At 43.0% G+C, this 14,881-nt stretch overlaps 1 protein-coding gene across 2 annotated transcripts in view; it reads right to left on the reverse strand.

The window, feature by feature from the left end:
- PCGF5 (polycomb group ring finger 5) overlaps positions 1 to 14,881 on the reverse strand; it is a 1,257,849-nt gene that overhangs the window by 844,236 nt on the left and 398,732 nt on the right. For both annotated transcript variants that reach the window (XM_069611309.1, XM_069611308.1), the window contains exon 3: positions 6,347 to 6,443. In XM_069611309.1, coding sequence (XP_069467410.1) covers positions 6,347 to 6,443 — 97 coding nt within the window. The remainder of the gene's footprint in view (positions 1 to 6,346; positions 6,444 to 14,881) is intronic.

The raw sequence follows: 14,881 nt of genomic DNA on the forward strand, positions 1-14,881 counted from the left end.
AGGCCGCGTAACTGCCATCAAGATGACCCTACTACCCCGTATGCTTTACACATTTCAGGCGCTCCCAATTCACATCCCGGAGCGAGACTTGCATAACCTGCAGAAAGATATAGGCAGATTTATCTGGCAGAGCAAAACTCCCAGAATCCAGCGTCGGAACCTCACTAGAAGCAAGCAAATGGGTGGCCTTGGACTCCCATCGATCTTAAGGTACTACAGAGCTACACAAATTGCTCCCATCCTGAGCTGGGCTACCCAAGCAGACCCCCCCAAATGGCAGGATATTGAACAGAGGCCCGCCGGGGCGCCCCTTTCTCACCTCCCCTTTCTACCACGCGAGGCTCTGGGATCCTGGGGATCCATTCTCCCAAAGACGCATGCCACGCTCCGATGTTGGGACAGGCAGTTAAATCTAAGAGGATTAACCCCGGGGCTGGGCCCCTTGACCCTGATCACGCAGAACCCAATGTTCACCACAGGTCTCCAACCCACATCTTATCACAAATGGTCGGGAGGGGAAACTCTGAGACTACAGGCGCTATATGCTGATAATGTCCCCCTGACGTTTATGCAATGCAAAGAGAAATTTAGCCTCCCTGAGACGGAGAGATTTTGATACATACAATTTAGACACTGAATCACCAACCCGAATGTGAGGAAAGCGGCTTCTAGGCAACCCATGGGTCTAGAACTGACGGTTGCAGAAGGGCAGCGAACACACAAGGTGGCAACCTGCTAACACCTTCTAGAACATGTACCAGAAGAAGAACAATTGCCTTACATGACCGCATGGGAAAGGGATATAGGGAGGGAGATAGCCCCTGAATCATGGCGAAGAATATGGGATAGGGCACACAGGTCCTTGAGATGCACAACCACCAGAGAGTGCGCACTAAAAATGTGTTACAGGTGGTATTTCACGCCACAGAGGCTGCATGCAATAAACGCAGATTACCCAGATAATTGTTGGCATGGATGTGGGGCTAAGGGGGACTTGGGACACATGTGTTGGCACTGCCCGATCATCCAATCCTTCTGGCTGGAGATCAGGTCCAAAATTAAGGATATCTGCGGCATTCTTCTCCCCTTCGACCCACTGATATTGGTATTGGGTGACACCCCAGATGATGGCTCCTACCCTCAATCGGGCTCCAGAGCGCGGCTAATCACACAACTGTTAATGGCGGCACGCCTTACGCGCACCCGGTTCTGGAAAGAGCGTGAAGGCCCCCACATTGCACATTGGTGGGTTAAAGTCTGGGATATTTTGGGAGTAGAGAAATTAACAGCTACTGTGGAAAACCGACCAAACAAATTCCAGAATATCTGGGGCCCATTCCTTGAATACGTTGAGGAAAAAGAACACATGGTCTTTCAACCGAGATTGACTAAATTCCTTCTTCAACCCTGAACATCGGGGGAACAAAGGGAGGATCCACTGATTGGGGAGTTAGGACAAAAATCCCAGAGGGCCTTGGAGGATAATACCTGGAACCAGGGAAAATGAAGAAGGGGATGTCATGGACTGAATTTACGTGAACTTAACGGTGAATATGAGAAAAGTTGTACTGTAAAAACCTTTTTTTTCTTTCTTTCTTCTCTCCCTTGCAATTAAATGCACTATGGATGATATAGCGGCTATACTATACCCCAACAGATTTCCACGAATCCGTTTTAATACCAAGAACTGTAAAAATGTTAAAATGAAATGTTAATGCATTGTGATGAATTAATTGAATATGAACAGAGTCAAACGCTGAACCTTACGAACCCTTATGAGTGGCGGGCAGGGTTCCAAGGGACAGGTGCCAAGGAGGCGGCTGTCCGATGTACTGTTTTAAGGAATCCATTTTGCCATTAACTTGTTCATTGCCGAACTCAATGTATTGGTGTTTCAATAAAAGGATTTTGACTAAAAAAAAGAAATATACTTCGGATAGAAATTGCAGCATTCAATAAATTTATCACAATAACTTGTCAGAATCCAAAAGATATCTTTTTAAATGGCTGATAGAGACTTATTGTTTCATCAGTGAAGGAAAATATGGAGGAGGCAGACCTTTGCACATGTTTTTCTTTTGTTGGTTCCAGTCACTGTTGGCTTTTTTCTTTTCCCCTGGGCAATTCCTGTATGGTAGTGTGTTGTGTTTATACTGTGATCTGCACGTCTTGTACCCTTATTGTGACTGTAGCAATAATAGAAAATATTGTTTTTGTTTGGTACTTTGACTGTGCACTCTCAGTACTGAATTGAATCAATTGTAATTCCAAGAACCACATACGTGTTTACTTTTGATGTTTAGATCAAATTTATTCCATTTATCACCTAGTATATTGTATTGGTATTCATACAATATCCTTTTTCTTCCAGTCGTTTCTTATTGTATTCATTTCATGTTCGCTTGAATTTTCATACAGATATACATTCATCCTCATTGATTTCATTGATTATTATTGTTTCATACATTTGTACTTTCTCTCTCAACACGTGTTTCCCCATAGTTAAATCTATGGTTCATCAGGAGAGATACTGCAAGTAAAAAGTACAATAGACATCAACAAAATTGAAAAGTGAAAAAAGAACAAAGGAAGAATTTTAAAAGAGATGTAGATTAGGTAGAAAGGTTTAAGGGGTAGATTTTAACCTTTCTTAGGTTTTAGGTGTACTCACCCATAGGTTTTATTAACTTCTTATTTAGAGTTGGAGGATTGTCTTCAATGTAGAAATTAAACTTCTGTGTGTAATCCTGTAAGGTATGTTGCCTATAGGGGTAGATTGATGAAATGAGAGAGGGTCAAGTTAAATGTAGACCTTCTTTCATTTTTGTAATTATAGCGTTGTTAAAATGCTACAAATACTCATTGATCTGGCTGCTGTCACCTTATTTACAACTTTCCACCAATTGGTAATATTAAGAATTAAGTGTAGGACTCTCTAGGATAATTATTCAGCTAAAAAGTATTTTTTACAAAATGGGTTCAAATTAAACAAATTGTTCTTTATTAGCCTAATTCAAGCCTAATGCTTACCTATTTTTCTTATTCTTTCTCCTTTGAATTTGGAAGAGAAGATCTGATTGCCTTCTCTTCAATGCCTGGATCAGCGTTGTGTTCTGCTTTCATTTTAGCTTCCGGTTTTAAAGCCGGAATCATGATGTCATCACGTTGATTAACGTGATTACGTGAATGCGTAAAAAACATCTGGTGGCCATTTTAGAACATCAGAGTTACCGCGGATTTTAGAGACTAATAATATGTATTCCTATATACTTTAGGCTGCATATTTAAAATAACGTGCTAAGGTTATTAACTGTGATGCAGCTGTTTGTGTTTCTCTTTATTGTTAACTAGTTTATAGCGTGGATTATATTTAGACTATACAAGCCTGATTAATTCATTGTCTAGTTCAAGATTTTTAGTGCATCATCTACTTTGGGTATATATGCTCTAAACGAAAGATACGAATAAGCAGATTAGTGCTAATAGGAAAGGACAGAAGTAACATAAAGCTTAATTTTGAGCCTTCAGTTATTCATTCTTTTGCAAAGAGTTTTTCAAAACAATTATTGATAGAAGTGCTGTAGTAGTTTCTGTGGAATAATTAGCAATTCTTATACAGTAATGATTCAAAGCCAATATGCCATCTCATGTTCAAAATTGAGTCCAGATTGACATGTATTCATAGTACAGATACATTTGGCTTCTCTTCTGCATAGTAACAATTATCTGTTTCCTCCTCTTTCAGGTAAATCTACTTTCTCTAAACCTAGAAATTTGATGTCTTTAATTTGCGTCGATTGATGTTCTTGACAGAAGTGTGTAGCCAATGGGTATCTTAATTCACCATTTTTTATTTCTCTTAGGTGTTCCATAAGTCGTGTTTTCATTGCCCTAATGGTACTCCCTATGTATATTTTGCCGCAGACACAAATTGTGCCATTTATAATAATTTTACTGTTACAGTTTATAAACTGTCTGATTTTTTGAGTTTTGCCATTAGGTTTGTTTGTTTGGTTGTTTTATTATTTATAATGCGCAGATATACCCGGGGGTGTCAAGGGGCAGCATTTACAAGAATATGCGAAGCTTAGTTACAAATATAAACTGTACATGTTAGCAATGGAAGTATATACAGAGCATAATGAGGAGAACAAGCAATATACACAATATAAACACGAGTACAGAATGGGCGCACGAGGTTGCACAGTGTGCGGGTAGCATTAAGTGATAGCCTTGGCACCTAGCTATCTTGGTGGTCCCTCGTTTTCAGCCATGCAACTACCATGGATCAGAATTTCAGATAGGGCATGTCTGCTCTAAGGTTGGGAGGCAAGGAGTTCCACAGTTTGGCTGCTTTTACCGGAAAACTGTTACCTCCTAAGGTGGCAAGTTTGAAATTTGGGACAGGGAGGCAGTCTTTGTATGCAGTTCTGAGGGGTCTCGAGGATGCCTGTCTATGGAATCTGTTGATCAAATAGATCGGGCGGCATTGTTGAGAGATTTGTGGGTTAGAGAAGCCGTTTTTAGGAGGATTTTGTCTCTAGTGGATAGCCAGTTGTTCTGTTGGCTGAGTCCTGAGGTTTGTTGCTGGACTCCATTTAATATTTGTGGACATATTTTACAGTAACCACATAACCATTGGCTACACACTTCTGTCAAGAACATCAACCGATGCACATTAAAGACATCACATTTCTAGGTTTAGAGAAAGTAGATTTACCTGAAAGAGGAGGAAACAGAGAATTGCTACTACGCAAAAGAGAAGTCAAATGGATCTGTACTATGGACACATGTCAATCTGGACTCAATTTTAAACATGAGATGGCATATTGGCTTTGAATCATTACTGCATCACATCTATCAATAATTGTTTTGAAAAACTGTGTGCAAAAGAATGAATAACTTAAGGCTCACAATTAAGCTTTATGTTACTTCTGTCCTTTCCTATTAGCACTAATCTGCTTATTCTTATCTTTAGTTTTGAACATATATACCCAAAATAGATTATGCACTAAAAATCTTGAACTACACAATGTATTAATCAGGCTTGTTTAGTCTAAATATAATACACTCTGTAAACTAGTTAACAATAAAGAGGAACACAAACAGCTGCAACACAGTTAATAACGTTAGCACGTTATTTCAAACATGCAACCTAAAGTACATAGGAATACATATTATTCGTCTCTAAAAACCGTGGTAACTCTGATGTTCTAAAATGGCCACCAGACGTTTTTTACGCATTCACGTCATCACGTTAATCAACGTGATGACGTTATGATTCCGGCTATAAACCGGAGGCTAAAATGAAAGCGGAACACAACGCTGATCCAGGCGTTGTAGAGAAGGCAATCGTATCTTCTTTTCCGGAATCAAAGAAGAAAGTAAAATAGGTAAGCATTAGGCTTGAATTAGACTAGCAAAGAACAATTTGTTTAATTTATTTTAACCCATTTTGTAAAAATACTTTTTAGCTAAATAATTATCCTAGAGAGTCCTAGACTTAATATTTAATATTACCAATTGGTGGAAAGTTGTAAATAAGGTGACAGCAGCCAGATCAATGAGTATTTGTAGCATTTTAACAACTCTACAATTACAAAAATGAAAGAGGGTATAAATTAAACTTGACGCTCTCTCATTTCATCAACCTAGCCCTATAGGCAACATACCTTACAGGATTACACACACAAGTTTAAGACCTTTGTACATGGTTGATGGGCTGACGGGCAGGTGAGAGATTAGCGGGACGGACTTCAGAATGGATTTGGATATGCAGCACTTAAATAGCAGTTGTACTTCTTTGTTTTGTTATGGCTACTTTATTAAGTGTAAAACAAGTTACTAAACGACTTGATGGAATTGATGCACACTGCTTAATACAGAAAAAGCATGAACACTTTGTCATTAACTAAGAATACATTTCCACAATATACATTGAAGTAGACAGGGATCGCTGTGTACGCGAGCAAATGATATGTTACATGTCAAATCCCTTTGCAGCTAATAATTTTAAACAAGAAATTGCAATATGTTGATTTTAACAAATGATGAAAAACGAAGTGTTTCCTGTTTGTAAGTAACATTAACAAAAAGTAAGTTAAATAACAAACAAACGTGAAGTTAGTGTTTGTGCATGAACTGTATACTAGATTTTGGAGCACAGATACTTTGGACTACGTATTTGCCATCTCACTGGAAGGACAAGCGTTATTTTAGTGCATCCAAATAGATGAACAATCTCTAACCTTTAAAAAGAAAGAGGTGTTATGGTTTTCAGGCAGAAGGGAATGTGAGTGAATATTCGTAAGAGCTTTAACGCTTCATTAAATGTTTGATCCCTTACCTTAGCATTTCTAATGGATTGGTTTCATGCACTTGATTTCCACATCTAGGACAGTCATTGCTTTCTTCAAAGTGTTGTACAATGCAGCTCTTACAAACTGGGAAAAAAAGCATTTTGTAAAATACAGAGCAAAGTATCACATTCACAATTTGAGCATTTTATACACAAGAAAATATTCTGCCAATGATAATATGTCCAGTACATTTCTTATCCCTCACATTTTTGTGAGCCTTTTCACCTGCAAATGAACAATTTTTAACGTATTGAAAAAGTCATCACGAGAATAAGTTGAAAGCCATTCTGTCCTCTTCCAGATCTTAGCACTTGCCCTCGACCTAAAAGGAATGATTGGGTTTATTGATGCATCCTTATAAGAAAAGTAAAGAAGTTGTATGATCTTCAGAAGAATTTGTGCATCTGCCTTAAACTTCTAGCACAATGTTTTTCTACAAATAGTGCACAGTGAATGTCAATACAACTACAAATCAGTTATTTAATGAAAGAGCACTTAACATGTGGTACTATCAGGAAAAAGTAAAAGTTGTGGCTTTTAATATTTTAATACACTGATTGGATTGACATTTACAATTTCAATGCATTGAAAACACTCTTTTTAAGTAAGACTTGTCGTCCTAATTGCTTTTCAGATCTGTAAAAAGCCCCCTATTTGGTATTTGGTCCTGAAAGCTAATGTAGATTACAATATTTTTATTGTTTGGTTCATACAATGAAAGGTGCCAATGACTGTGACATATAGGATGTAGTTGTGATGAATAATGTTTAAAACAATCACTTTACAATCTTTCCAGGAGTGTTCAGTACTGGGTCTTCGAGAGCAAACTGCAATCCCACCTACCTGATTAGAATTTCTTGTACAGCAAGTGGTTTATAATAAAAAATGGTCATCTGTTTTCTTTGACGTGTTATTTTCCTGAAGCGAAATTAAAAGAGACTTCTACCTTTGTGTTAACGTAATTATATAAGTAAAGGCTAGACAGTGGTATAGTGCAGGCATAATTAGATGTGCTTTAGAGGTTATGTAAGATAATGAAACCTTAGCCAAGGAAGCAGCTGAAACAGGCATCCAAAAGGTGAATAAATATTCATTAAAATGATGGCAATATAATAGGAGCGAAGATGTTCTTTATGTCCCTTTTCGACTGATAGACGAGCGGGAGTAAAGGACTCTTTTTATTTTACTAGGATTTCCATTTGCTTAATATTGGAGGACGCATTTGAAGCAGGCATGGTTTGCACTGGAAACGCTTGGAATAGATGAGTAGTCAATTAAACATCTGGCACAACTGCTGCATTTGAAAATGAAGATTTTTTAAAGCATGTTTCTACAAGGATGATATGAGGAGTGAAGCGATCAATTTCCAAATAGGAATAATCCAACTGGAGTCAAAGATGACTTACGGTACAAAAGCTAAAGTGTCAAAGGAATGGTACAGATTCCTAAACCTTGACAAAGCCCTACACACTCTCCCCTCCAAGGAGAACTATACTGGCAGGATTTTCACTTGAGAGGGGGCCCTGCAGGTCAGGATTGCTGGAAGGGATACTCAGGAAACCAGGCAAATAGTTAACATGATGTGATGCTATTTCGAGGGGAGCAAGAAGAAGAAAATAGCTGGAGGTCCTCTCTGTGAACCCCTAATTCTAGTTGGACCACAGATCTCTTATGGAAGCTGGAGTGAAATGGACCACAGGTGCACCCCAATTGAAGGGGCAGCAGGCACAGGAGAAGAGTCTGCAAACGCATGGCTCCCCATAATCCATATATCCATTTCAGAGTCAGGGTAAAGGCATCAGACATTGCCAGTTCGAAAATTATGGATGCGCTACTGGGGATGTCAGAAGGGGAAAGAGTGGACATGCAAGCAACCATCAGCAGGAATGCACATTTGCCCATTGGGGGGATACATCAGCAAAACTGATTAAACCATTGCCCAGTTGATGCAAGTTAGAATATTAAGGTCCCAGTTAAATTTGATGGATGGATATGAGACATCAGGGAAGTGAGGCAGAGCTCACAAGTTTTCAAAAATGGTTAGGTGTTGTGAGAAACCTGAGGGTATTCTCACTCCAAAGACCCCTGGATCCTCTTCTCATGTGGCCAGGGAAAGGACATTGCTTTTGAATCCTGGCCTTGGGCTGGAGAAGGGTTACCAGTCATTTGGTCGAAAACCAAATGGTCGAATGACCATTTGATCGAAGGAAAATGGTCGAAAAAAAAAGGTCGAATTATTATATATATTTTTTTTTTTTATGGGGGGGTTCCCCCCAACCCCCCTTTTTCTTTATTAAAAAATGTTTTTAAGCAACCAAAACTTTAAAAAAAATATAAATAAATAAATAAATAAATTGACCTTTTTTTTTTCCGACCATTTTGATTCGATCAAATGGTCATTCGACCATTTATTTTCGACCATTTGACCGGACACCCTGGAGAAGCAAGGGAGGATCACCTGAGTGGAGGTTCCTTGGGGACTGGGAGTGGGATACCTTTAGGAGAGACATGGTATCCCCCTTATCCTGTTGAGACTCAACCACAACCCTCCCTGACCTTTATAGGCTATTTTAAAGCTGTTCCTCCTCATTTCCAAGTATATGACACCTGGCAGTACTGAGACAAAGAAGAAACAATTAAGAGCAATGAAGACTACACCCTTTCACCCCTTTTGTACCGAGACGAAGAGGAAGCAACTAAGAGTAATGAAGACCATAGCCATTCGCCATGTTAGTACTGGGAAGAGGACGATGCCTGCAGGGAGCTACGAGGATCAGGCATGTCCCTTTAACTATGGTCAGGGAATTCTCATTAGAGATCCACACCTGCAGCATGTGAAGGGGCTGCATGTGTATAAAAGAAGAGCAGTGCAGCAGAGCAGTGAGCAAGAAGGAGGACTGTGTGGAGGAAGCCAGCAGAGGACCGTGCTTCAGAGGAAGCAGCTGTGGGTAGGCCAGATGAGGAGCCAGGATGCCGGTAAACTTCCCAGGTCCCAGGGGACTTACACAGCCCGTAGCCAGGGGGCTGTGTAAGTATTTCCAGTCTGGGTGCCTCTGTGAACCGTGCTCAGCAGCAGGAGCTGCGGCAGAGCACCAAGAAAGAGGGGACTCTGTGTGCGTCCAGAAAAAGGCATTCCGAAAGCCGACGCGCAGAGAAAGACACGCAGCAGGCAAGCGGAGCGTGAGAGAAGGAGATGCCACAAGCCAGTGAGTGTCAGGAGAAGGCTCATGAACACAGGGGCGCTCCTAGAATGTTATTTGAATACCAAACTAAATGTAACTTTAAAAATGACATGCAAAAATGTTTATTGAATATCGAACAAAATTGAACTTTAAAAATTACACGAGACAATGTTTATTGAATGCCAAACTAAATAGCTTTAAATCTAAATTAAACTAATGGTTATGGTAAACCGAAACGAATGAAACTTTAAAATACAGGGAATCCAATGCCCACAAACAGAAATCAAGGAACAGCAATCGACGGCTTATCAATTTACCTTGAGAGATAGATATGACAGGACAATACAAAAGAAGGACCACAGATAGATTGGGATGGAAGGGCAATGACGATTTATCAATAACACCTTGGCCTACATACTACACACAGGCAACAATGTACAACAGAGAGGAAAAGATAGCAAGGCAGTGGGTGACTTCTCATTTACAGTACCAATACCAGAGTGGAGGACAAGACACGCCCCTTCCCATCACACTAAGCTCAAAAACAACACAACTGGGAATGTGCCACGTCATCACTCATAAAAATTTTACAGCCAGTAAAGAAAAGTGGAAAATATGCCTACCGATAGAAGAGCCGGATGCATAGAACAGGATTTATAAGGTCTAAAATATATACCCACTAATCCTATGCTCAAATCTCTGCATACTTAACTCACACGAAAATCCACACAACCATCTTCTCGTTCAGCAAACCACAGGCACTTCATCACACTGCAACAACAAACAAATAACAAATAAACCACATCAACAGCACACAAGGTCTTGCGTGAGTCCGATACTCACACCAAAGCTCAGCGCACAGTGAAAACCGAACTGAAGCTGCCAACAGCGCATCACGTCTCTCACTTTCCTACTCCTTCACCCAACTAACCCACCCAGCCTTCTTGTTTTCAGATCTGCCAGATCGCCTGGGTACCAATTCCGTTGGTGACGGTGCACGGTACAAATACCTTTAACATTAACATATTGAATACCCAAGGGGCGTGGCTAACTAGCCATGGACTAGGACGTGCCTTCGTGTGCAGCTGCTGTTGATCCGGCACTGATCCTGGAAATTATGCCTGAAAAATGACACATGCGTTCTATAACTGAAGACATGGACGTTTAAATGTATGCCCTGCAGCTATACTGAAAATCAAGTGCATCGCGCCCGGGATTCAAGAGGAAAAAGAACTTCGGGGAGGCAGCCGTGCGGATACATTCTCGCCAAGATGGCGGACAACAAAGGGACCGTACTCGCAACCCCGAGAAGGATCGATTGCAACTAAACAGCGTGGACGACGAAGGAAGCCAGCTGCCAAAGGACACGCAACACTGCTTCCAAGTTTTGCTTTTACGCAAAGCAACATTGTGGCAGCGCTTCGGCACCTGAAAGGGCGGAACGGCTAAAATAAACAGTAACGGTTGCTGTGTAAAGGAGAACGGGCGTCTGATGCCCGCGCGGCTCCCAGACGCTCATAAACATTAGGCGACGGTGGAATCTGCGGAGGGCACTGGCCGCGAGCGGTCTGCAAATAAGGGCAGCGGGGCCCCAGGCGCATGGGACAGCAGACGATAGCATAAACACAAGCAAGCAGAGACAGACCGCTGAAGGCGAGTTGCACGGGGCGAAGATGATGCTTGATTGATAGCAAATGTTTCCGCATTGCTTGAAAGGGCGGAACGGCTAAAATAAACAGTACCAGTTGCCGTGAAATAGAGGACGGGCGCCTGATGTTCGCGCGGCCCCCTGTTGCTCATAAACACTACAACACGGGATAGCGAGCGGCGGTGAGATCCGCGGAGGACACCGACCGCGAGCAGTCTGCAAATAAGGGCGGCGGGGCCCCGGGCGCATGTGAAAAGCACAAAGCAAACAGAAACAGAACGCCAGAAGCGAGTTGCACAGGGCGAAGAGGACTCTTGGATGACAGTAAATGTCTCATTGTCGTAGTACACAACAAACACGGACTGATATGCTGTCCGGTTAGGGCGTTGCTGGGATGAAGTGCCACATGAAACGTAGTGCTATATAAGCACATAAAGCGCACCGAAAGTCTGCCCTTTCACAATAAGGGCCCAGGTGCTGATGCAACGTTGGGGGCCTCGAAAATGGCTGGGATCTGCAAAACAGATACAGAGCCTATAGCGAAGCGCTGCCAGGCGACATAGACACCTGAACAAACTGGCATCCTGACATCCAGAGTGAAGGCACTGAGGTAGGAGTGTGTAGGGTGTATACACTGGCCTCCAAAAACATGCTATTGGAACACGGACTACAGTAGCCAGAAAAGTGACGTGGGAGGGCACAGCCCACTCGAAATGTAACTTTATGTACCACTGGTTAGCGCAGTCTACTGAGAAAGACGCTCCAGCACTAAACTGAACTGGTGAAAACACAATAACATTGTAGCCTTGATAACAGACGCAAAAGAAAGATTGCAAGATGTCGGTGAAAGGGGCGAAGGCCAAGAACAAACAACCCATAATCGAGACCTTTGCAAAGGCACAACAGACCCCCTTGACGCCGGCGCAGCATGCAGTAGCGGCTACCGGGGGTGGCACCCTGGGAGGAGAAAACCATCAGATCCTAGCGGCCATAAGGATCTGAGCACTAAGTGGGGTACAGCAATGGCGGACCTACGTATGGCCCTGGAGAACAAGATAGATGCTGTAGGAATCGAAGTCACACTGCTGCGGCAAGACGTCAGAGCGCTAGCAGAAATGAATAGCGGCCTGGAAAGCGCTGTGAAGACCAATACAGATGTAAGCACGAACAATGCGAAAGAGGTCCATGTACTAAAACAACAGGTTGCTAACCTTGAAAATCGAGTGGAGGAAGCAGAAGGCAGGGCGAGATGGAACAACATCCGGGTGGTCGGCCTGCCGGAGGGAGAAGAAGGCCAAGACCCCACAGACTATGTGGAAAACATGATCCTGCAAGAAATTGGAGCAGATAAGCTTTCACAAGGGTTCACGGTTGAGCGGGCGCATTGGGCCCCGATGAGGAAACCACGGCATGGAGCTCCACCGCGGCCGATAATTGCGAACATTCTGAACTATAAGGACAGAGAGAAGATCCTGGAGTATTTTCGTAAGGGTGGAACGATAGACAGAGCTTCCTCCAAGATCACGGCATACCCTGACTATACTATGCTGGTGCAAAGGCAGCGGTATACCTTTGTGGCGGTCAAGAGAAGGCTGCATACAGCTGGTTTCAAGTACTTGCTATTGTACCCTGCGAAGCTGAAAGTTTTGCACAATGGCAGGGTGCTATTTTTTGATACCCCAGTTGAAGCAGCGTCATGGCTGGATTTGCAGGGCTGTCCGGAGCGAGGTGAAGAACAGGAGCGCCAGGAGCACGATAAGTGAGGAGACTGTATCATGCACACTGAGGGGCTAAGCGGGAGGGGCGTCCTAGTTTGACGCTTTGAGACATTTGGTTGGCAATATGCAGCCTTTGGACTCTATGACCCTGTTGGACTAGAATATAGTGAATAAAAATTGCAAATGAGCATGGTAGACTAGGCGTAGCAAACTTGAAACAAACAGGAGCGGCAAGATGGCAGCTACCTACCCCCGAGAATTAGTAGTAAAACGGCCATAAGGGCGACTTTACCCTGCTGAGCCGCGAGTACTGTCTTTTGACAGAAAGGGCTATATGCGGGGGTGCCCGAGATCCAGGTATGGAGCTGGACAACAGTTGGGGAGGGTGTTGTTTGGGAAAGGTAGGGAGGCGGGTTGGAGGGAGGTGGGGGGATGTTGTGTTTATAGTTAGAGGGTGTTTGAGTTGGGGTACGAGCCTATATAGAAGAGCTGAGAAACTGGAGCTAGACTGCATGAGTGGGGGGGGGGAGAGGGATACAGAGATACCATGGGGGACCTTAAAATAGTCACATGGAATGTCAGGGGTCTCAACAGTTACCAGAAGAGAAATAAGGTTATGCTATACCTACGGAGGCAGAAGATAGATATTGCCCTGTTGCAAGAGACGCATCTGATCCGAGACAAGATGGAAATGGTCAGGAGGAAATGGAAGGGAACGGTGGTGGGTTCCTCGTATTCGGCTTATGCCAGGGGAGTGATCATCTGGGTGGCGCCGCACGTCCCGTTTCACCTGTTACAGACCCTGGTGGATACGGACGGGAAGATGGCCGTGGTGAGGGGATTGGTGGAAAATAGGGAAATAAGTATAGTAAACACGTATGCCCCGAACCAAAACACTGCAACATATTTTAAATCGCTGTGTAACAATCTTAGCATGTGTGTGTGTGGGGAGTGCGGTGATTTGGGGGGGGGGCTTTAATTGTGTTCTAAACCCTAGAGAGGATAGATCAGATGGGAAATTGGACAGACCTCCCCCATCGGCTAAGGCATTACAGACGCTGCTGAATGATTTTGGATTAGAAGATGCATGGAGGGCGCGTTATTCTGCCCCGCAGCAGCTACATACAAGGCTGGACTATGTTTTCGTCACTCCAGAAATATTGACAGAGGTCACGCATGTTGAATATAAAGCGAGGGCCCTTTCGGACCACTCGCCCTTGATCCTTGGATGGCAATTTCGTCCCCTGAGGGCGAGGATCCCCACTTGGCGCCTCAGGGCAGAGGTGCTCAGAGACCCCCTTTTTAGAGAAGACATGAGAGATGAAATAATTAGCTACTTTGAGACGAACACGGGCAGCGTAGATTCAGCGGGTACATTGTGGGAGGCCTTTAAAGTTGTGATAATGGGAGTGGCTATAGCAAAATCCAAAGGATTGCATGGAGGGGTATTGGCGGACTTACAGGAAGCCGAAGGTGAACTGGAGAGGGCACTTAGAGGAGAAAATGGTACCAACCCAGATGGTGACTTGATACTAAAACTGCAGCAAAAATGCGCAGTGCACTGGGAAAGATTGTGTAGCCTCAACTACAAAAAATATATAGAGAGGCAGCATGCTGGAGGAGATAAGCCAGGAAGGATTTTGGCATGATTGTACAAAAGCGAGACCCCTAGACCCCCGATTAGATCAATAACGAGGGAAGACGGAAAAGTGGTAGATACCCAGGAGGGAATTAATCAAGAATTTGCAAACTACTATGGGCTGCTATATGGGGATGAAGGGGAGGATAATCACGCAATGATAATAGAAATGCTGGAAGACATAGGGTTGCCACAGATCAGTGCAGAGGATATAGAGGAAATGGATGCACCTATTACTTTGGAAGAGCTAGAGGAGGTGGTGAGACAGTTGCCAACTAGTAAGACCCCGGGGGCTGACGGACTCCCAAGTGAGTTTTATAAAACATTTAAAGATG

This window comes from Ambystoma mexicanum, chromosome 8 (genome assembly GCF_040938575.1).
Source record: "Ambystoma mexicanum isolate Mex_15411 chromosome 8, UKY_AmexF1_1, whole genome shotgun sequence".
NCBI classification, from domain to species: Eukaryota; Metazoa; Chordata; class Amphibia; order Caudata; family Ambystomatidae; genus Ambystoma; species Ambystoma mexicanum.